This window comes from Dryobates pubescens, chromosome 12, assembly GCF_014839835.1.
Source record: "Dryobates pubescens isolate bDryPub1 chromosome 12, bDryPub1.pri, whole genome shotgun sequence".
In the NCBI taxonomy this organism is placed as follows: Eukaryota; Metazoa; Chordata; class Aves; order Piciformes; family Picidae; genus Dryobates; species Dryobates pubescens.
Genome location: NC_071623.1, coordinates 21,968,486 through 21,991,639, shown reverse-complemented (window position 1 = coordinate 21,991,639; position 23,154 = coordinate 21,968,486). Strand labels below are relative to the sequence as shown.

Below are 23,154 nucleotides of genomic sequence, written 5' to 3'. Positions count from 1 at the left end.
GTTCACTCCCAGACTTTATTGTGCTTTCTATTTCCCATGAGACAGAGAGGTAAAATCCCTGAACATGGTAGATGTTGAGTGGAACTGTAACAACGCTCACAACCAGTATCCTTTCTGCCTGCTCATAATAACGTAGTGTAATAATCCTGAGCAGAAAAGAATGAGAGCAGATGTGTATAATGGATCTTGTGTGCATTTGCAAGTTATTGATCTACTGGAACATCATTTGTTTGATACTCTGGTTTCTCTGACCTGAGAACAAAAACACATTCTGGTGCTGCACAGAACTCTGTGGGGAGAGAGTGTGCAACATACTGGATGTGAGTACCAGACAATGAATTTGAAAGCCGGTGTGTGAGTCGTTTCTGGTGAGGTGGGAAGTACAGAAGTCGTGAATCATCGTAGTGTTTAGTGGTTTGTAATGCATGTACATTAGACATATATCTCTCTGTTGTTTATAGACTGATGTCTGCTAGAAGGAAGTATTTAATATTGGATCTGTTTGTTAAATCTTAGTGTGGTGGTGGCTTAATCTTTTCTGTAGACAAGCAAAAATGACTAGCTCAATGTTCTCTATTTTTCTTTTTAAAAGCAGTATCAAATATCTATTGCATTGTCTTATTCCTGTGCAAAATAAATGATTTGATGGACTGTTATTTAACAGTTCATTGCTGTTCATTACTAGAATAATTTTGCTTATGATAAGAGTTTTGGGCTGGCTTTCTAGGCAAACAATGCAAATGATTGACTGACAGTGCTGTTGTGGTTACCCGTATTGTCTCTTCTTTTTCCTGCTTGAATAATTTCCAAATTCATTGGTCAAGGTCATTTGAATTTGTTGGAGTTCAAAAAACTGCTGACATACTTTAGTTTCTACAAATATGAATATCAGTAGTTAGAAATAACAGAGATTGATTGAGTTACCCAATCTTTTTTTTCTTTGTCAGCTTTCTGGTCAGTTGGTTCCTGCATAATTTTCCTTTTGTCCCACCATGCATTCTTTCCTGTTGGGGTCGTTGGGAGGAACAAGGAAGGTAGGAGAGTTAGTGCTGTTGTGGAACCAAGAGAGTAGAGTACAGAATGCAGATCTGTAACTTGTCACTCTTTTAAATTGAAATGTGTTTGTATTTATATTTAGAATAATTTACAAATGTAAGATAAATTTATAATAGATGCCTGTACCATATAGTTTTTTAGATAAATAATACCCGGATGCCATCAAGGAGATCTCTAACCCAAAAAGTAGAATCATAGAACAGTACACAGGTCAGAATGGACTTCAAAAGACATTCTGGTCCAAGAGGTGGGAGAGGGAGACTAGATGAGATTATCTAGCACCCTGACCAATCACATTGGCCACACATCCTCAAACCTTCGGTGATGAGGACTCTGCCATATCCCTGGGGAGACTGTTCTTGTGATGGGTTGTTCTCTGTGAAATTTTTTTTCTTATACTTGTCCCCATTGTCTTCTCCATTCGGCTCCTTATGAAGAGAAAAACTCTGTCCTCTTCGTAGCCACCCTTTGAGTACTGGATTAATGTGATGAGTCTCCTTCCCTTCTCTAAGGAAAAAACACCTAACTCCTTCAGTTTTTCCTCACAGGGTAGGTTCTCCAGCTCTTTGATATTTAAACAAAAAACCCTACAAAGTCAGTATAGGAATGCTGGGAAATTCCCAATCTCTCTTAACCCTCATTTTTGTATCTAGCAATCTCTGAGCTGTTAGAATACTGCCCAAAGTTGCAAAGCTTAATTCCTGAAGAGTTAGGGCTGTTGATGTCAACTCAGGCATGGAAAATGAAACCTCTGGTTATGAAGTTGTGTTGCATTGGCAATAAATGGCAACCATAAATTATGCCCTTACTGAAGTGTGTTGATCTTTCTCTCCCTCTGTTTGCTTCCTATTGTATATCTTGTCTGCAGTATGTTTTATTTTGGTTTTTAGTGTATCAAGCTTAAACATAGCTTTCTGCTCCTTTTCTCCATTTTATTCATCACTATTTAATCTGTTTACCCTCCCCCAGTTCTTCCTCTCCAGAAGCTCTTGCTATTGGTTTTATGTTTTCTTTGGCACTCTCTCCCCTCTATTTGATGTGTTCAAGGTAAAGGAGAAATAAACTATCAGTTCCTTTGGAATACTAGTAATCTGTGGTGGAGTATTTTCCCTTAAGTGGCTAAACACTTCAGTCTTTTTATGCACTCTTTTGTCCCAGTATTTACAATATCTAATTTTTCTCAGCTTGCAAAATTACCCTCAAAGCAACAAACAAAGCAAACACCACAACCAGCTCTCTCCAACCCATCTTCTAGTACTCCTTTTTAAATCTCTGTTGTCCTCTCATTACTTCCCCGAGCACTTTTCCCATTCCATATACTCTAGGAAACTGAGGTAGAAAGAGAAACTGGCCTCTGCTGGCTTCTCTCATGTTACTTTTTTTACACACTGCCTGTGCTCTAAGACTCAATTTTTTTTTTCCTGCCCCACCCTCTAGGTTTGCTTGCAGTTTAATAGTATTGCCTGCAACAGACTACAATAAGAAAACAGAAGCAAAGATTTTAGTACTGATCTTCTAGCACTTTAGAATGCTTTTGAAAGAACCATGCTATGAAGATAGCTTATTCTATAAACACCGTGTCAGTATGCATGTGATTTTAAACTTTGGATATAATGCTTGCTCTGCATGAAATTAGCATCAACTCTGATACCTGGCATTTGGAAAAAGCTTTCTGAGTCATGTACCACGCATGGTTGCTCTGCCAAATTATGAGACAAAAAAAAATCTGGGTGTTTTTCTCATGGTTCTCTAAATTACAGCTGATGGGGAGTCTGGCTTACAAAAGTGCAGTGGGTTTCTCTGCAGTGACATCTGTGGAGTGTATATATAGTGGGTTCCCAAGATGGATGCCAAAAGAGTATGTGAGAAGTGCAAAAGGGGGGATGGGGAGGGGAGCAAGCAAGAAATTCAGACAAAAGGAAATTGTTGATGCAAGTTAATGCCTTTTCTTACTGATATTGATAAATTTCTGCTGCTGTTCAAGCAGTCTAAATTATTCTCCTTCTGATTCTCTTTCCTTTTGCTTTTCTCCTGTTGCCTGGAAAACATGAGTGGAATCTAGTAGGACAAGAGGCTGCTTTCTCATTGTTTTGTGGCTCTGTTGCTAGCTATTGTCCTCTTGGCTCAGTCAGTTAACGTCAGTCTTTGTGTGGAGTAAGAAAAATGTTTTTCCTTTTTTCTTTAAAGATTAAATTTCTAGACTGTAGATTGCTTTTATTTGAAAAGCAAGTGGAACTTAGGAGTATCTCCCACCAAATAACATGTTTTAGCTTGTGGTGTCGCCTTTAGCACTTTGTTCATTTGTGGGCTAGTTGGAGGGTAAAGTAGTCTTGAAATCTAGTTGAATTTTTTAATATACTTGGTTTAAAACAAAAGAACTCTAAGCAGGAGTATGCATTTCATGACTTTTGCTGTCAGCAATAACAGATCGCTGATGATGTTGTGTATTTTCAACAGTTGGAAATAGAGCCAATTTCTGAAGTAGGAGCTGAGCTCTACAAGTAGTGCGGCCTTGAGCAGTGACACTGAGCTCTTGTCTGTTGTGGCCGACTCTGTGCTTTACTACATCACTGATTATTTTTAAACCAAGATTGTTTTTGGAGGACATTCTTGAAACAAAACTGAAATGTAGCTGCTTGTTAATACGAAAATGCGCTCATGGATGCACAGGCTGGTGCAAAAAATGAAACATTTAGTCCTCTTGTAAGTAACAGTTCTTCTATTTATAAGAGCCTACTTCTTCACTGCCATTGTTTTTGCTGTACTAGTATATTGAAAACAGAAGATACCGTAACTGGGTTGTTTTTCATTCTTTTTCAGGAATCTATTAACAAGCTAAAAGTGACAGAACCATGGCTCAGTTTCCAACACCTTTTGGGGGTAAGTTGTTTATAGCGGATTCTGAACTATTCTTATATGCAAAAGCTTTCAAAAAATGTTCTGTATGGATGTGTATAGGATTGGGTATCTGTCTGAGATGATAGTTTATCTGATTTGTGATGTTTTTGCAGACCCGTTAGAGAACACACATGAAATTTTGCCAAGACATCCCAGAATAGACAAACAGAGAAGCTGTGCTGTATCCCATTTTTTTGTGTGCATTGATTCATTACAGTAGGGCAGATCCAGGCCACTCAGCCACTGGCAATAGGGCATAGCCTTATTCTGCACTAGGCTAGGTTTTGTGGCTAGGCTTTTTTGTTTGTTTGTTTGTTTGTTTTTTAAAGGACTCTTGGATTTTTGTTTAATTGCTAAAAAGTAGAGCAGATGCCTTTGGATGCATCACTTAAAATTTATTTGCCTTATTATCTTATAACCTGTGCTTAGATTACAAAAAGGGTGCTGCATTTTTTAGCTCTCCATTTGTAACAGGGGGAGGTATAGGTAGCATGCGGAGCTTCAATCTTTTTGAAAGATCCAGGAAGTGCCCTGGTAGTGCAGTTAGAGACATTGCTTTTCATTATACACATCAAATACATTTTTGACCCCAGCAGTGCAACTGATCTGAAGAAATATTACAAAGGTAAATTTCAATGCTGAGACATAGTAACTAGTTTTGTTCCACTTAAATGTTGCTACAGTTTAGATTTTTTTTCCTCTGTCAATACAGGTATGATTCTTGTCTGTATATGTAAGTTTCTGTATACATATATACACATAAGTATACATGCACACACGCACAAAAAAGTGTGTGTATACATATGTATATAAAAATATATATATAAGTCTAGTTTTTTAGGAACAGAGATATCTAGGAACTACATTTGTACCTAGTGTTAGTGTTTCAGAGGGAGACTTAAGGGAACATGCACATTAGAGAATCCCAGTTCTTGTTAAACAAATTTGGTTGGATGCAGTCTCTGTGAGTCTGAAATAGTCCATGAAGCACAATAGAAGCAGCATCTCTTTGCACATGGTAGCTGGAGCATATGTAGTTAGAAACTACTGTTCATTGCCTCAGTCATCTTTAAGTCCAGCCACCTGGAAATAACTCTTATTTGATGCCAGGCGTTCTGAGTTTGGGAGTGAAACTAGCTACCAAAAGCTTTGATCAAATAAGCTCAGTAGACAATTTCATGTAGGATACTGTGATACCCTTTTGGGTTGTGTAAAAAGTTGTGAATAGCTTCCTTTCACTGTGATTTTCACAGTCTAAGAGAAGTCATGATGTGAATGAAATCTGCGTGTTCAGTATTGCTTTTTGTTCAGAGTTAGAGCTGTGCTTTGCATGCTCCCATATTTAAACATGTACATAAATTCTTAATGGAAATCTTGTCTTCAAAGCATTCTCCTCTGCCATCTTGAGAGTGTTCTCATTGCAATACACATGGGTAGCAGCTTTCTTTATTCAGTTTATATATAACCATTTGATCTTGCATCTGTTCTCCAGGATCCTGCTAACTAGTACATAGCTTTAGGAAGGAAGGAATTCGCTATTTCTTCTCAAACAACTTTTCTTATCTGACTCCTCTACAAAGAACAAGTTGAAATGACCATGTGGCTAATGAGTATCTTTAATTTGTAATGCAGTGTGAGAGTTATGATATTCATACTTGAACCAAGTCTATCTAGTAGCATCATACTTCCTCTTAGAAGAATGACAGCAAAAGTCTAAGACTATTGCAAGAGAAAAATAGTGTAAGGAAAATCTTTTAATGCCAATGTTTATCATCCTTTCAAGAATGCAACAATTTTTGTTACTTGTAGTCACCAAACAGGATTCAGAGGAGAAGGTTTATGCAACCTCCATTTTGGGTGACCCCTCGGTCCAAATGTACAGTATCTCTATCTCTCTGCTTGTAAACACCAATAATGATATTTTTGGATTTATATCACTTATTTTCTTTTCAAAGACTTTCAAATCAGCTCGGGAAGTGGGTATGGAAAGAGCATGGTAAATAACATTTGAATGGGAGTGACTTGTTGGTATTCCAGAGTGCTACTTATTTTGAGGATAACTAATTAAAGAAAAATAAATAGAGTAGGACTTCTGTAGTTACTGGAAGAATGTGGTATTCTCAACCTTCTGTTTTGTCAGGGAGAAAGAAATACCTATTTCATATATGAAAGCCCACTGCTTCACTTTTGCAGATGAAGTGATTGCTAAGCCATATTAAAGAAATAATGGTTAGAGGGCTTGCAGCTGCATTCAAGAATAGTTTGCTTATGAGTCAGTTTCGTGGTTTGGTGTCTGCTTCCTTTCTATCCAAATCTGAAGCCATGAAAGGTGACTTGGTGTTGGGTAAGATTATGCTTCATGCCCTCCCATAGGTCTTATTCTATCCTCAAATAACAAAAGATGGAAATGAGGCAATGCCAGAGATGCCGTTCATATTTGACTGACCAAAGAGGCTACCAGGCTTGCTTGGTTTGACAGTGGCTTTTTTGATGTTCGTATCACATGAAGGTGATGTACTGTTTCAGAAGCAACCTAATCTCTGTAAGAGTAAATATTGATAGTCATTTATTCTAGTTACAGGGTCTCCAGAGAATAAATCAACAAATTTTGGCTTAAAACAGTTAATAGAATACATTTTTAGTTACCTCATGGCATATGAGTTCTGGGTTTTATCGTTGCCTTTGCAGAAGGATAGTAAGAGCCAAGGGTTTTTTGCTGCTCTGTCTTTAGAGATTTGGGGCTTTCTGTTGGGTGTTTATCTGGAATGGATTGAGAGATAGCAAGCTAGTGAATAATTGCAAATTCATACTTGTTTGTTGTATTTTGAAAAGTTATTATTAACTTTTTTAGTTCCCTTGACACTGTAGTCAAGAAATTCTCCCATGTTGTGTAAGCTATCACATCCAGCCTTAGGATCATAGGTCCTGTTTCCAATATAGGGAGGTGTTCATCTGCTTCTACCTGGCTTAGTCAGCATATTGATAATCAAGTCTTAATCAACATCATTCATTTCCTCTTGACAAGGTAAGGGAGATACTTGCTTACCTGAAGTATTGTGTTTTGGAATATTAATATCCAAAATAGAGTCCTATTTTACCCCCCAGGGAGCACAGCTGTGAACTCTGTTTGTTGCGCTTCTATGAGCAAAATCTCCAAAATTCGAGGATTTTTGGACTAATCTTAAAATGTCCTTTCTTTGAATGATATATTATTAGTCTTTCTACTTCTAGAAATGCATTGCTTACCTGAAACTGAGAGGATAATTGTTTACCAAGAATCTAGCATTTCTTCCATTAATGAAATCTACCACCTAAAGGAATGTTTTTGTTCCCCTTGTCTATTTTGTTTCCTCTCCAAAGTATTTTGCCACATGACAGTAAATTACAAACAGCAAAAATTCAGGAGGCAGGAAATTCCCATGTTCTTTGTAACTGCTGACTTTTTGATTCTTCCTCAGCCTGCAAACAGCCTGAAATACTTGCTGTAAATATTTGTGGACTTTATTACATGAAATTTGATCTCTGAGAACTTAGTGCCGAGACAGAGCGAATGCTAGATCTCCTCTTTCTCTTTCTGCAAGTCTGTATTTTATCTCTTAATATGACTTCAGTAAGACAGTGATTCAATTAACTTGGATGCCTTCATATCATTACAGTCTTACACAGCAGGAGTTACAGGAAGGTGCATCAGCACAATGAACCTCTACAGATACTGAAATAATTCTTTTTGTTTGTTAGAAAATTTGAGACAAACCTAAAACAGTGTTAGAGAGTTCACCGGATATCTCAGGTGGAAGCTGAACTGTGTTTGCTCTGAGAACAATCTCAAGGAGGAAAGTGAAATGTCTGCATGAGGAGAAAGAGGAAAGGAAATGCTGCAGAAATGGAGGTAGAACTGGAGAAAGCATAGTGGAGGCATGGCACTATAGAAGGGTATTAAATCTCAGTGTAAACTAACTATTAACCTCCAATTTATGAATATGGTGTGAAGAATCTGGGTCTGTAAAACATTCTTACTCAGCTTTCTCTTTCTCAGAGGAATAAGGAACATGCTGTCCTGTGCTATTGCTGCCTAGGAAAGATCTTTATTATCTGGTTAAATCATAGTTTTCCTAGACACATTAGGAGAGTTCTACCCTTACTATAGTGCAAACCCTCATAGTGCACCACTGATTATTTGAGGAACCTTTTCTGCTTAAAGAACTTACATTTCAACTGTATGTACCCTGGAAGTCAAATAGTCTTCCATTCTCTAAATATCTAGTGTTACAAACTTTCTGCATTATATCCTCTGGATATGCTGATGTTGTCTTTTAATAGCCTATGTATAAGTTTGATTACACTTAGAGTAGCCTGGATGTAACCTAAATTTTTGTATGAGCCAGGTAAGTGAATCAGTGCTCAGCAGTCATCTTAATTTGGTAACATTTACTTGTGGTAAGTTCTTAAGTACTAATTAGCTATTTAAGGATTCTTGGAGCTTTCAGCTATAGACTTTGGATGAAGAGCTTCTGTGTGCATGTAGTTTTCAGAAGTCCAGTACAATATAATTGCACCCAGAAATAAAAATAATGTGGATTTTGTATAATGGTTCTTAACTTTATTCCTCCATTTCTTTTGAGCTAGGCAACCTGGATATCTGGGCTATTACTGTGGAGGAGAGAGCTAAACACGATCAGCAGTTCCATAGTCTGAAACCAACATCTGGATTTATTACTGGTAATTAAATAGTTTTAATTTCTAATTTCATTTAATTAAATATTAACAAATGAGCCTAAATGTGTACAGAGTTGCATTGGAGATCTTTGGGCATAAGAAAACAATTTAACAGATCTTTCTTACTTTATATCCCATTTTTAATATGCTTTGGTCCATCAGCTCCATGTGTTCTGTCGTTTTCTGATATTTTTCTGATACTCACCAGCTATATACCTGGTTTATGCCACTCGACTTTTCAGGAGGTAGAATTAAAATTATTTGTAACTGTGGCTCTATAAAACAATTTTGTAGCATGGAGCCAGATGATACTAACAAACTGTAGAGTTAAAATTCAGGGCATGGAATCACCCTGATGCCTGGTAATTTTTATGGTGCTTTTAATTTGCTTAGTAAAGTAATTCACTGTACTGAGTCTGTCTGAGATGAAGTTAACTTTCTTCATAGCATGCTGGATGGTGCTGTGTTTTGGCTATGGCTGAACAGTGCTTGCAAAGCCTCAAGGCTTTCACTGTTTCTCACTTTGAACCCTGCAATGAGTAAGCCTGCTGTGGGCAAAAAGTTAGGGAACACAGCAGGGTCAACTAACCTAAACTGCCTGAAAGGTTATCCTATACCACCGTGCTCAAGAAAAATGAGGGGAGACTGTTGTCTTTCAAGGTAGCCATTGCTTAGAGACTGAGCTTGAAGGAGATGGTGAGTGATTATTACCTTTGCATTGCCTGGGCCTTTATTCCATCTTTAACTTACTAAGATGTCTTTAACACAACCAGCAAGTTTTCTGAGTTTTCTTGCTTTTGCTGTTCCTGTTCTCTTCCCCATCCTAGTGGGAGGAGGGAATTGAGTATGAATTGACTGGGTTCTTAGTTTCTGCCTGGGTTCAACACACCATGTTTACATACTGGTACATTAGGAAGTCTGTTTCTATAAAGATGTATATAAATTGAAATTTGTTTCAGAAACTGATTGTTTAAACTAGTGAAATCAGCATGAATGACCTCTTTGAAGAAATCCAAATAGCAAAAATTGTGGGAAACAAGGCTGCAAGTAAAGGAATTGCACCAATTCTACTAAATTTTCATTGAACAATACTGATTTGCTTCGATTTTAGAAGCAATTTGATGCCTGCTTTTGGTTTTAGTTTGTTTTGTTGCATTTCTTTTTCTTTAGTGCTATCTAAATTCTGATTCTCAGTTGAAAAGAAAGGTATACAAGTGTTTTACCTTTCTTGCTGTCTGTTCCATCAAAAGGATTTTGTGTGTGAAATCAAAATCATATTCTTAGCAGTCTCATCACAGCCATACATGCCTCCAAGTATGAAATATGATTGTTTCTGCTCCTGTTACATTACAGATGCAGGACAAAATACTACTGTTTTCATTGATCTCTTTTGATACTTATTGCTATTTTTAGTCTGTCTACAACTTTTCTGTACAAGTCACAACATTTCCAAGTTGTGATTGTTCTGTCCTTACTTTTACATTGAAATAGACTTTAATGGTGGCTTATCAGTGTGAAGACAACTTTAGTTTATGCTAGCTGACTGGCATTGTGCTTCCAAAAAATCTTGTTAGAGTTTATACTGATACATACTTTCTTGGAATTAAAAAAAATTCTTCTCACAAGGCATACAGTTTTTGCAAAGAGAGCCATTCCTGTGTGTCCAAAGAAGGGCAGTGAAGCTGGGGAAGGCTCTAGAGCACGAGTCTTATGAGGAGCAGCTGAAGGAACTGGGGTGGTTTATCATGGAGAAAAGGAGGCTCAGGGGAGACCTTATAAGGTCTCTTCTCACAAGTAGCAAGCAAGAGCACAAGAGGAAATGGCCTCAAACTGCACCAAGGGAGGTTTAGATTGGACTTTAGGAAATTTTTTTTCACCAAAAGGGTTGTCAAACCTTGGAATAGTCTGCCCAGAAAAGTGATTGAATTGCCATCCATGGAGGTATTTAAAAGATGTGTAGATCTGGTGCTTAGTACCATGGTTTGGTGGTGGACCTGGTTCTGTTAATGGTGGGACCTGATGACCTTAAAGGTTTTTTACAACCAAATGATTCTGTGATTAACATAGATGAGAAACTGCAAACCATAGGTTTCTTATTGCCCTAAATGTTTATGCCTAGCTGACTTCATGTGGTCCCAACAGTTGTAAATTTAATCAGTATGTGTTTGTTGGGACTATCTAGTAGGCTTGCAAGGGACTAAATAAGCTTCTCATACTCTTATCTGTGTGGCATTAAGTATTTATGATTTTACTGTTTTGTCAGTGTTAGACATTTTTGACTTGTTTCCTCTTTATTCTTACAGGTATTTTTAGCATTTTCTGAAATGATGTCCTATTTGTTTATAGGTGATCAAGCTAGAAACTTTTTCTTTCAATCTGGGTTACCTCAACCGGTATTAGCACAGATATGGTGAGTATGTGGGAGAGAATTGCAGTTATGTCATATAGTGAAATTTACTGTTTTGGGGCCTAAAGTCACTGATTTAGTTCAGTGTGCTTGTAGTGTGTTTTAGCTCAGTGTTTAAGTTACTAGTTTGGTTACTGCAAGCAGGCATCCTTCTGCAAATAGCATTTTTCAAGTTGGTAATTTGCAGCCCTCATTTCAAATTACTAAATGCTTTCAGCTTTATTTAAACTCTGCTAATACACCACTAAGCACAATAATTAGTCTCAGAAATCTTCTAATGGGAGATGGCCTATGTGAGACCTGCAAAATTTTCACAAAAAATTAAGACTGGTGTAGACTATTCCCATTGTAATTGGAGATACAGCTTGAAATGTTCACTGTTTCTTGGTGAGTTTAGCAAGATCAAAACCTCCCTTACTGTATGTTACACATCACAAAGATTTCTACAATCTGCCAGTTTATTCATGCAGAATTGCAATTGTTTCTCCTCCAAATTATATGACCCTGCCAGACTTGGACATATTAACTTGCTTAAGTTATTCATAATTCACATTAATTATATTACTGCTAAAACTTTGATTTTGGTACGTGCTACTTTTCATTCTAGATTGGAAAACAGCAGCAGAGGGATGGATAATTTGACAAATCTGTTCACTTTGCCTCCGTTTGAAAGACAGTTTAGTTTATTGCAGTTCTAAAAACTTTCTGTTGTAGGAAGGACTTTTAAAGGCAGGATCTTCCTCTGATTGGAGAAAGAAGAGAATTGTTTTCTTACAGGGGAAAAAATTGCTTTGGAAATATGCATGCCTAAAAAAGGAGCTGGGTTTACAAGACTTTTAAATAACTAATTTTCTTATCAAATTATCTTCATCTTACAAGTATCAAATCTGGTTTAGTCATTTGGTAAAGACTCGGTGAAAATTCACATGTCCCATTGGAATGTCTCTTGCCACTGAATGAAATAAAAAAGCATTTTTGCCTTAAACAAGGCATCCCTTCTCAGAAACTGTACTGTGAGCGTCAGCTTTAAATAGATGTTGACAAAATTGAGCAGTTGTAAATAGTCTCGACTAAAAATTACTTCTCTGAATTCAACTTTGCAGCCTCTTGAGAGGGAATCATTCCACTAGTTCTGTAGTTGTCACAGAGACAAATCTTGAACTTGCACTTTGTTTTTTTAAATTAAGCTGAACTAAAGCTTATTCATGCTGCCTTTATAAATCATAACAGAATCATGCAGACATCCCTTTCTCACTGTCTCTCTTCTTTCTTTGATCATCTATGAATTCAATGAAGTAAATATTTAAGTGAAACTCTAGATCACTTGTTTATATTCCCAGTTGGAGTTAGACTGACAAAGCAGAAAAGTAGTTGTGTAGTGAAGACTCCTTAAAAAGAAAAAAAGTAACTCCCCTTTAATTTCCCACAACCTGAATGATTGAACTCTTTTGATTTATCATTGAACATTTGTTTGTAACCTACCAGAAATTACTGCTGTCTCACAGAAACAATAGAAGTTAGACTGTTTGGTGGCAAGAAGTTCTTTGCAGCCTGCAAAGGAAGTCACAATATGTTCAAGACTGCATTGAAAAATGGGAATTGTTGTTTGCCTTAGGTCCCAGGAGTAAGATCTCAAAGTGACACACTTGCTTTGTGGACTAATAGCAATATTCTAATGTTGTCTGTCTAAATCTCTGTTAATGTTGAAAGAGTTCTTAGTAATAAGCTCAGAATCTCTGAGAGAGATTACAAGCGTAAAACTTATCTTCCATCAGTGTTCTTTTTTTTTTTTTTCTTGAATAGATGGATTTTTTAATTTTTTTTTTTTTAAGATAGAATCTGTTTAATATAGGAGGAGTAGAGGAGGTACAACAGTCTTTAAGGAAGGAAAGTTGTTATTCTGAGTTAGAGCAACCTGTAAAACTCTCAGTTTTCTGGTCCTAGAAATACGGATGGGCATGTTGTGTTTTGGAAGTGTTTTCCACTTAATGAGCCTACTGATTTTGAATACAGTTGATGGTATTAATCTGAGTGCAAGATAGGAGCCTAGCATTTGTTTCATAAAGGATTACTTACACCATGTACGTAGACAATCTTGTGCTAATAGAAAGGTTCATCAGTTTTGTTGGATATGGAAGTTCTTGTATAAAAAATACAAGTGGGAAAGGAGCTGCAGTGGGGATTGGCCTAATGGGTGATTTGCCATAGTGCTTTCAGAGCTCTCTGTGGGAAAAGGAAGCCCTCTATGAGTTTCTAAGCACATTATCACATGAGTGAGAGAATTTTTATTGTATAAGAGAGCAGTATAAGTATTTTTCACTGTCTAATATTTTAATTAAAATTGAATTGCTGGAGCTTCAAGAAAAGCTAGCTGGTTAGCTGAAGTACTCGTTAAATGTCTTCTGCCTCAGGAACTGCTTGAGAATATTCTGCAGTTGGTGTAATTGTTTTCTAAGATGAGACACTAAGGAGTGTAACTTAATTTCTGCTATTTATCAAAGCTTCTCCAGAATTCATCTTCCCTAAAAATAGTAGTTTCATGGCTTTTAGTACTGAGAATTCCTATGGCCTTTCTACTCATCATTCATGTAAGAAAAGTCTCTGGGACCTCAGTGAACAAATTAGTGGAATTATTATGGTCTGTCATTACTTCTTTACTGTTCTACCATTTACAAGTTTAGGAGTCTGACAAGCTGGTAGTCTATTCAGAAGCCTATAAGTAGGCTGTGAATTGAGACTGCAGTGGCTTGGAAGGTAACTGGTTTTAAGTAGGTAGTAATCTGGCTTTCTTCTAATGCCCTTATAAATGGTGGCCTCAAAAAGCATCTTCTGTGTAGCCTGTCTCTCTGGAATTAAATGAGTACTAAATGAGTACCATCTGTTTTTCTTGCATTTAGAGTAACTTTGTTTCAGGACAGATTAAAGCCATTGATTGATTTACCTGTTTCTGATATATGCTTTCCTCATAACCTCCTTAAATTCATGTCCAAGTGTAGGAGTGAAAGATTATAGGTGGCAATCCTCTGAGTTGTAAGCCTTACTATACATACATTTATTAAGTGACTGATACTCAAGACCTAATTTCTCCTCTAATTATGACCAAGTTTTATAATGCAATATGGGATTGTTTGACATAGGAAAGTAAAGCTAAATAAATCCAGAGTTTTGGAACTGCGAGGAGCTTGCTTTATTTTAACACTGTGCTGGTTTCATGGAGATAGATGTTTTGTAGGTTAATCATAAGCATATCTGACTGAAAAAAACTGTACATGCTCAGTTTCTGAGCCTCATAAATGCAAAAACAATCAAGTTGTCATTGTATTCTGCAGAAAAGAGAAGAGAAAGGAGGATGAAAAGATCTATAGGGGAAGGATTTTGTCAGCACCTGACAAAATCTGCCCACTGCAGATGTACTCATTAGAAAAACCCTGTTATAAACACAGGCCTGCTCTATAGAATATGATAAATATGTAGTCAGTGCTGAATCCATTTGCTGTTCTGTGCTGGTTCTGGCCAGACCTTCAATGCAACAAATTTAAGGACTCCCCATTCTTCCAAATTGCATTAGAAGCAGAACAGCATCAGGTAGTATTAGGTAATATTTACTGTCAGCCACCCCTTGCGTTTAAGTTGCTGTTTATTTAAAAGCGTCACTGTAAGCTGACAACGTGACACTAAATTCAATAATTAGAAATGAAAATGTGTCCCATTCTTGCTGTAAAAATGTGTATAAATTTGGTAGTGTGCACATAATTTTTTTTTTTTCTCACTGAAATTTGTGATGTTAGTTTAAATAAAGCTGTTGTAGAATAAATGGGTTGAACAGAAGGTCAGATGTTAAATTAAAATCTACTAATGATTATGTGACTAGAGTTTCAGTTGAAGCAATGAGACTGGTTCATATCAAAGTTTCTTATTACTGGGTAATTAATATTTTCTCATTTAGAATGCAAAAACTTACTGCATTCTAGCAGTATATTCTGTAAATAGATCCTGGAGATTCAAGGTCATTGACAATGTGATTTTTATTCTTCCTGCATTTTCATGGCCATGCATATAACAGATTGAGGGACCCCATCTGTGCTCTGGTAATGGAAAGGCTTAAATTTTATAGATCAAAGTGTTTGCAGGTGTAAAAGCCATTTAGTTTAAACCAATAAGACTATTATGAAGACAACTCATCTAATTACTTAAATGCAAAGATATAAGGAACATTGTGAATATGTATTTGAGCTGTTGGTTATAGTTAGTCACTATGGAGCTGAATGGGCTTCTTGCTATGTTGAGGAGTGAGTCTTCTTTAGGACTACTGGCTTCTTGGGAGTGCAGTCAAAAATCTGCTAGAATAGGTTTATCCTGATCAGTTTCTCTAGCTTTGTTCCTGTTCGTATCCTCAGCTTGCTAGCTACTTAAGCCTGTTATTACTACTCATTTCCACTGGGCATCCAACAGAAGAATGGCTAAGCAAGTGTTGAATTAAATTTTCATTAAAAACACCACACATTTTCCTTGCTGAATATTTTTTAACGTTTTCCTTAGTTGCCTTTAAAAAGATGTCATGCCTGCTTGTAAGCATCAATTAAATGAAGCTAATTATCTGCTCCTGGTTTCCATTGTTCTTAATACCCTGTAATTGTCTAATGAGGCTTTCCCACCCTCTGTATTCAATCACTGTGCATCAACTTACTTTGTTGTGTAAAACCCACAAAAGGAAGCACTTCAGAAAATACATGTAGCCATTAAGTTTCTGCAATTCTGGCATTCCAAATACCTTTTGCTTCTTGAATGTTTCACTCTTTATAGGTGGTGGCTAGTGGATGTTGTATGAACTGTTTTGACTGTAAAATGTAAAAGGTGTTCCTGCAGCATGTTGTGAGACTGTTTCATGCTACTGTTGAAAAATAGAGTGCCTATTTTTAATTATCATCATTAAACTATTAATTCCTTCTGAATGAATTTGGGCTTTTTAACAGGAATTTTAACTTGATACAAACATTTGTGATTTAAAGACGGTTCTAGTGAGATGCAAACATGGTTTTTTGGAAGTTTATACCCATTTATTGCCCTGGAGGAAAAACGTGTATAGTGCATACATACAGTCTGTCTGTGGGTTTGCACCTAGTGGTTTGTGGTATGTACACCCCACTGGACAGAAAGATATGATGGAAGCTAATAAACTTTTAGCATTTTTATGTGTAGACAAAGCCACTGTTTAATTTGTTAAACTTTAACAGAATATGGGTAACCTCGATACCAAAATATGTGAAGTCTACTTTGTGTTTTAAACTATTTTCTAGAAGTAACTATACCTCTGATTATGTAATATACATTTTTCATTAACAGATACTGTAATCTACCCTTGCTGTTGCTTAACACATAGATATGAGAGAGACTCCTTTTCCTACGCTAGGGTTCTCCCACTCATCTCTTCACTGGTGTGAAGACAAAAACATCGCATCTTCCACTTTAACTTAGCCTTCCACAACAGCAGGAGGTACCAATATGTCCCTTGCTCTTCATGGAAGAGTGATCAGAAGCTGAGAATATAGAGCACTGGAGTTCTGTAAGGAAGAGGAGATATGCTTTCCAAATTTGCACTTCTCTTTGTCCAGATTTGCCATGACAGCCTTGCCTCTTCCTTCTGCTGGCTGGATTGTCATATATTAAGTCTCACTGCTAGAGCAGGATCTATTTGATTGATTATTTGTCAAATGAACCACATACTGAGCTGTAAGGACTGAAGCTTGAATCCAAATCAATTATATTAATTTCAGTGTCTGAAGGGAACCTAAAGGAATGCTGGGGAGGGACTGTTTAGAGGGGCCTATAGTGATAGGATGAGGGGCAGTGGTTTTAAACTGAAGCAGGATAGGTTTAGGTTAGACATAGGGAAGAAGTTCTTAATAGTGAGGGTGGTGAAATACTGCAACCTGTTGACCAGAGATGTGGTTGAGGCCTCATTTGAGCCACAAGCTGCCCAGGGTGAAAGGACAGAAAGTATTTTACCCCAAAGGAGAAAAAAACAAAACCACTTGCATAGAGTCAGAGGTTAAATGGAAACACTATTTACAAATATATACAGAAATACAAAAAGTATTCAGGGAAAAAGGGAACGTGTACACAAACAGAATCAGTTTCAGCCTAGCTCCCCAGCTATGCACAACCGGGCCTCACTGCTAGGCCAAAACCTTCCAAAACCTCCCCCCAACACTAGACCTCAGTAGGCCCAGGAGCAGGACAAACTGCACCCCGCCACACACACACCCACCTCACCCCCAGCCGAATTGCACAGGAAGAGATTAGGTTGCCCAGCGGCTGCAAACTCCCTCACAAACCAGAGAGGTAAAAATCGTTCCTGCCAGGAGAGGAGGGAGAAGGCTGTGATGTCTGGTTGTATAGAGATTGCAGGATTATGGGATGCATTATGGGATGCAGTAACAAAAATTGCAATATCCTGTGCCTCCCCCTGGCCTATCTAGCCGTTGGAGGACTCTTTATCTCTATGGTAGGACACTTATTCCTCGGCCCTGGAGGGTCAAAACTGATAGAGCCTTGAGCAGCCTGATCTAGTGGGAGATGTTCATGCTTGCTGCAGGGATTTGGACAAGATGACTCTTTGAGGATCTCTTCCAGCCCAATGCATTCTATGATTCTGTGACAGTGTACCACTGTGAAAGTCTTTATGTACTGGGAAACGTGGGGGTGTATCATTTTTGAGGAAATGCTTCTGGTGATCTAAACCAGGGGAGGCTCTTAAGATGTGTGGCTGACCTGTGCCAGCCCCTGATGCCTGTTCCTTGAGTTTTGCTACTTTTTTTGTGGTTGGAGTTGCGAGAGTTTTAATTTAATGAATGCTTTGCCGCTGCATTTGCCTGGCTGTCTACTTACTTAAGTATCAGTTATGAACAACTGCCCATTTATTGCAGTACTTTTTTTTGGTAACTTTTTGCATACTTGCATGAAAGCTTTCCTTGACAGGAATTTGATCAGAAATGAAGCTTTAGTTTAACTAGATCGCCCAGGGCCGTTTTGTTGTCATGTCCATGACACGTAAATGCACACATGAACTTAGAAATGTATATTATTTCAATACTGAAGTGTGTACTTAATACTTCAAATAAATACAATGAAATGACCATCTTGTTTAAAACAAAATTTGCAACTAATGGCAGTAACAATGTGCATTTAGTGTGTTTTTCAGTTTGCAATTGCAGGAATTAACATTCTTCTTCCCGATTCTCTCCCCGCAACCTCCCAACCCTATTCCCTACTGAGCGTGGTTTTCCCTAACCACCAAATGCAGAAACAAAAAGCACACTGTTTGAGTCAGGCTGCTTTACGTGAAAACCTATTCAAGGCCTAGGCTCAATGTTTTGAGTACTATTGTTTAACTGAAAACACATTTGCACACCTGCAGATGTAATGGTTTTAGTGAAGTGCACAGATTTAAAGAATGTTTTAAGTGTAGCTAACCTACAGATTTGCAGACTAATTAATTTGATTCCCTGCAGTGCTGTTGGAGGCACTGTAGTTTTATTTGTGTGATGTTGCAAAGTTTTGGTAGAACTACACTAATCCTTCTTCTCTAAGAGCTGAAAAGAGATTAAAAAAATATTTATTAATCACTCCAAGAATGAAATCAAGAAACTCTCAGTTTAAAAGCTCCCTCATGTCTTGTTTCATGACTATTTTTTAGCCTGGTATAATAGTTTTGAGTGGAAATTAATTAGTCTTGAACATGCATGCCTGTGTGTACATGCTTCTTAGTCAGTTCTTGAAGTTCATAATTTAAGAACCTGACTATGAAAATCCTGTATTTTGTAGGGCTCTAGCTGACATGAACAATGATGGGAGGATGGATCAGCTGGAGTTTTCAATAGCTATGAAACTTATCAAATTAAAACTACAAGGTTATCAGCTCCCATCTGCACTGCCTCCTGTCATGAAGCAGCCACCTATTGCTCTGCCTAGTGCACCAGGATTTGGTAAGCTTTTTGTTTTCCTACTTCTTAGTTTGTATTGTAGCAATCTTAAGTTGGATGTGATTGTTGTTTTGCAGTTTCTTGAAGAAACTACTAGGAAAAAGTACATGTATACACAGATTTAAAACCAATACTTGCATATGGGTGCACATGCCCTAAAAAAAAAATCTCAACAAGCTTTTAGCATCCAATCATACTGAATAACACAAGTTGCGATTCTGTTAACTTCAGATCTTATGCTGCACCCTATATATTCCAGACAAAACTGTTTGCAGGAAAAAACATGGATCAGGTAGCAGCAGGGCTAGTGCATTCTGAAGTGACAGACTTTTTATTTAAACTGTTATCAAAAAGAGATCTCCATCTTTGTCAAGATTAGCTGTGTTTTTCTTGGCATTTTTCAGGTCATGGTAGTAATGCACCCCCTCTGATTTTAATTTATGAACAGTTCAGTGCTGGAATTATCTAGAACAGCTGCTGATTCAGTTCTTGTGGTTAAGTGCTGCCAAGGTTGCTGCAGTTTTAAAGAAAAGAGTAGGGAGAATGAGATGATGAGAGGAAAATAACTAAACTAACCTCATGTTTGACACACATTCTGCTGTATTCTGTACTGAGACATTCTTTGCCTTTCTATTTGTTATTGCTGTGAGTCAAGTTGATTGGTGCCTGAGAATTCCTGCTGTCCTTAAGTGAATAGTGTACTTGATAAATGGTGTGCAGCCTTGTTGTTTGATCAGTTGTTGCTTCCACAAGGTTTACAGTTTTATTTCTGACTAACAAATCAGTAAAATTGAAGAGAGCAAATACTGGTTTAAGTGAGAAAAGGCATAATAAAATCAGACCTCCAAGAAAACCATCAATGTCTTTTTTTCTTTCTTTCTTTTTTTCTCATTCACTGTAGACTTGATCTCAGTCATTTGCACACACCCTCCTTTTTCCCACTGGCATGACTAGACCTCCTTAACCTCCCTGTTATCCATGCAACTGTGCTTACACCTAAAATACCTCATTACTGTGCTTTACCCTATTATCTTTGCACTGTTTCATCTTGACAATAGGCTGCAAGCAGTTATCCTGAAGCTTGTTCTTTTCAGCTGTGGCTAACTGTAGGCTTTGGGTTCATTACTCACTGGAAGTTGACAGTGCTGCTCTTCATTTAGTTCAAGGCAAACAATTCTTTTTTTCAGCAAATGCTAATGGACTTTTTGGTCAGTGTTGCATCCAGTATGATCTTATAAACACGCATTATAAAGTGATATGTTGTTCCCTCTGCATTGTTTTATGTTCCCCTGCTATGCTAATGGTGCAGTGGACTGTAAGAGTTCTTTCAAGGGGTATGTGGAAGTTTCCATTTCAATTTGCTCTTTGATTTACTGATTTGATTTGCTCTGCATTTACTGCTGGGTTGCAGGCTGCAGTTAAATAGATTTATATAATAGGAGTCTCTAAATTAGAAAAATTATCTCCTTTTCTTGCCCATAGGTATTGGGGGCATTGCCAGCATGCCATCTCTTACAACTGTTGCCCCAGTGCCAATGGCATCTATTCCAGTAGTAGGAATGTCTCCACCATTAGTATCTTCTGTTCCTGCAGCAGCAGTACCTCCGCTGGCTAATGGAGCTCCTGCTGTTATACAGCCTCTGCCTGCTTTTGCTCATTCTGGTATGCTACATACTGAGACTGTTTACTCTCTTGCTATTAACAAATTATATTGCCATTTTCTTTGGATCCAAAGAACAGTAGACAGGGAATTAGCCATTCTAACTTAAAGAATGACCTTGTGTAAGGACTGTACTTTGGTTTAGCCCAATGTTAGCAAACTTGTATAAAAGTTAAAAGAAGAAACATGGATATAACATTCTGTAAGAGTCAGTCATGTTCAGCAAAATATTAACCCTAACAGCAGTGCAATAAATCTAGCTTGCTGCTAAGCTGTTGCCTAGAAATCAGTCCACTCCTATCTATTTATTACTAGTGAAGTACTGCTCTTTGCTGGAACCGCTTTAAAATACTGGACTACTTGCAGTTTCTAACATTAATCACAACATAATTTGCTCTCATCAGGGTGTTTTGTATAACACTGCAAAAGCACAAAAACATGAGAGAAGTACCTGTATGTTTTCACCTATTTTGTTAGATACTGTTATCTTAATGTTTTTAAAAGTGATACCATCTAGAGAACCATAATGCTTGTACTTGTTAGGAACTAAATGTATGTCATTGAAATTCTACAGTTAAAAATGGTAATACTAATAATTAGTGTTATAATCTTAATTACAGCCACATTGCCAAAGAGTTCTTCCATTATTATGTCTGGTCCAGGATCACAGCTGAATGCAAAGCTGCAAAAGGCACAATCATTTGATGTGGCAAGGTAAGTTGGTATGGAAGAGTTTGTGTGTGTACCTGGTCCCCCAGAACTGGAAAAACTCCTCTTTCTCAAAGTTGTTTTCTGAATTAATATTTAATTACAGAAATCCATTCCTTCTGAGATAGAATTTCATAGGATGCTGTGGTTTTACAAGGAGTGCTCCATGAGTAGCAAATCCTTGAAATGTAATAATTCACTATTACAGTATGTGTTTGCACTATTTTCAAACTCTAGGATGATTTTAAAAAGCAAATTAGTTAGTAGTTCTCCTATTTCAAATGTACTCCAACAACTATTTCTTATATATTCTTCAAGCTCTGCCTGAAAAATCATCTCAAAAGTTTTTGGAAAGAGTCTATTGCAGTATTTGTTTTGATATGGAATAAATTACCAAGGTGGGAATTATTAAAATATAGTTATCTTTATCTTCCTGAAAACCTCACCCCAAAATTATGGACAAAACTGATTAAATTTTATTTACAGGTTCTATTTGGTTGTGAATTCTTCAAGGATGCTTATGGACAACTTTAGTAGAATTTAAACAATTCAGAAAATGGAAAAGGCTAAGCCACAAAATAGCTTTATCCCACTTACAAAACCAGAGGCAAGCCAGGACCCTAGGGAAAAGCTGAGAGTGCCAGTTGTTACTCATGAGGGTGAAGTTGGAATTTGGAGATGGCCCCTGGATTTCTCCTTGGCAGCAGCCTCCAGGACTGCAAGCTTTATAATCCGATTTGTGGATCATGTGGCATAAATCCAAAGGAAAAGGGCCCCGCCAAAGTTAAAGTGTCCTTAGACACAGCTCCTACGAGGCAAATCTCGTGGAGCAGCGCTGACCCAGCAGCGTGAGAGAAGCCACACTGCTGGCATGTTTCCAGCCAACAGCCACACTTTATGGCTGGCAGGGTTGCTCAAGCACAGGGCAGGGAGCAGGACCCCCCGGGTAGACAGGTCTGGGAAGAAGCCAGGTCTGGGTGCTGCAGGCTAATCTCTCCAATTTCACCACGGATGCGATGAGTCCCAGCCCAAAATGAGTCTAAAACGAGTGCCAAAACAAATCTAAAAACAAGCCCTGAAATGAGTCCAACAGGAGTTCCAGAATCAGTCCGAAAATGGGCCCCTGATCACTTTCTGGTCACTCTATTTAAGATTTCACTAGACAATGTGTCCAGTGCCAAGATATACTGGGCGCAAAGAACCCAGCCAATCACAATTCCAGATCCCAGCACAGGCTTTCCCCAGGAGTGAATTCCATGTGAGGGACTTCAGCCACTGGCAGAAAGACAGACACCTTTTTTACTTTTCCCCCGCTCAAGCCCCAGGGGGAGGGGAAAGGAATTTCGCGGCTTTGTCTTCCCCCATTCAAACCTCCGCAGATGGAGTTGGGGGGAGGGAGGTTTGGAGCACCCTACAACAGTACTGTATTTTAATATGGTCTGAAGAAATGTTTCTAATGAACAAAAAAACCCACAAACCCTTCCTTAGAGGAAGGGGGATAGTAATTTCCCGAAGTCTTTATAAATCAAGCTTTCACACAGGTCTGTATTAGGTATTTTTTTTTGCAAGGGAAAAAAATATTTGGGACTTCAATTATGTACTTTATTTTATTTTTCTTCTGCAAGGTTTTCTTGTGCCCTTGTATTAGACAACTAACACTACTGATTTTTTGCAAGTAAGATTAAAAATCTTTCAAAACAAACAATTCTTTTTCAAATCTACTGCTG

At 37.7% G+C, this 23,154-nt stretch overlaps 1 protein-coding gene across 4 annotated transcripts in view; it reads left to right on the top strand.

The window, feature by feature from the left end:
• Positions 1 to 23,154, top strand: part of ITSN1 (intersectin 1) — a 129,320-nt gene that overhangs the window by 25,380 nt on the left and 80,786 nt on the right. For 3 of the 4 annotated variants that reach the window (XM_054165821.1, XM_054165820.1, XM_054165823.1), the window contains exons 2-7: positions 3,877 to 3,936; positions 8,581 to 8,673; positions 11,017 to 11,080; positions 18,902 to 19,062; positions 20,542 to 20,721; positions 21,340 to 21,433. In XM_054165821.1, coding sequence (XP_054021796.1) covers positions 3,909 to 3,936; positions 8,581 to 8,673; positions 11,017 to 11,080; positions 18,902 to 19,062; positions 20,542 to 20,721; positions 21,340 to 21,433 — 620 coding nt within the window. In that variant the 5' untranslated portion in view covers positions 3,877 to 3,908. The remainder of the gene's footprint in view (positions 1 to 3,876; positions 3,937 to 8,580; positions 8,674 to 11,016; positions 11,081 to 18,901; positions 19,063 to 20,541; positions 20,722 to 21,339; positions 21,434 to 23,154) is intronic. The other variant, XM_054165822.1, reaches the window with a different exon arrangement.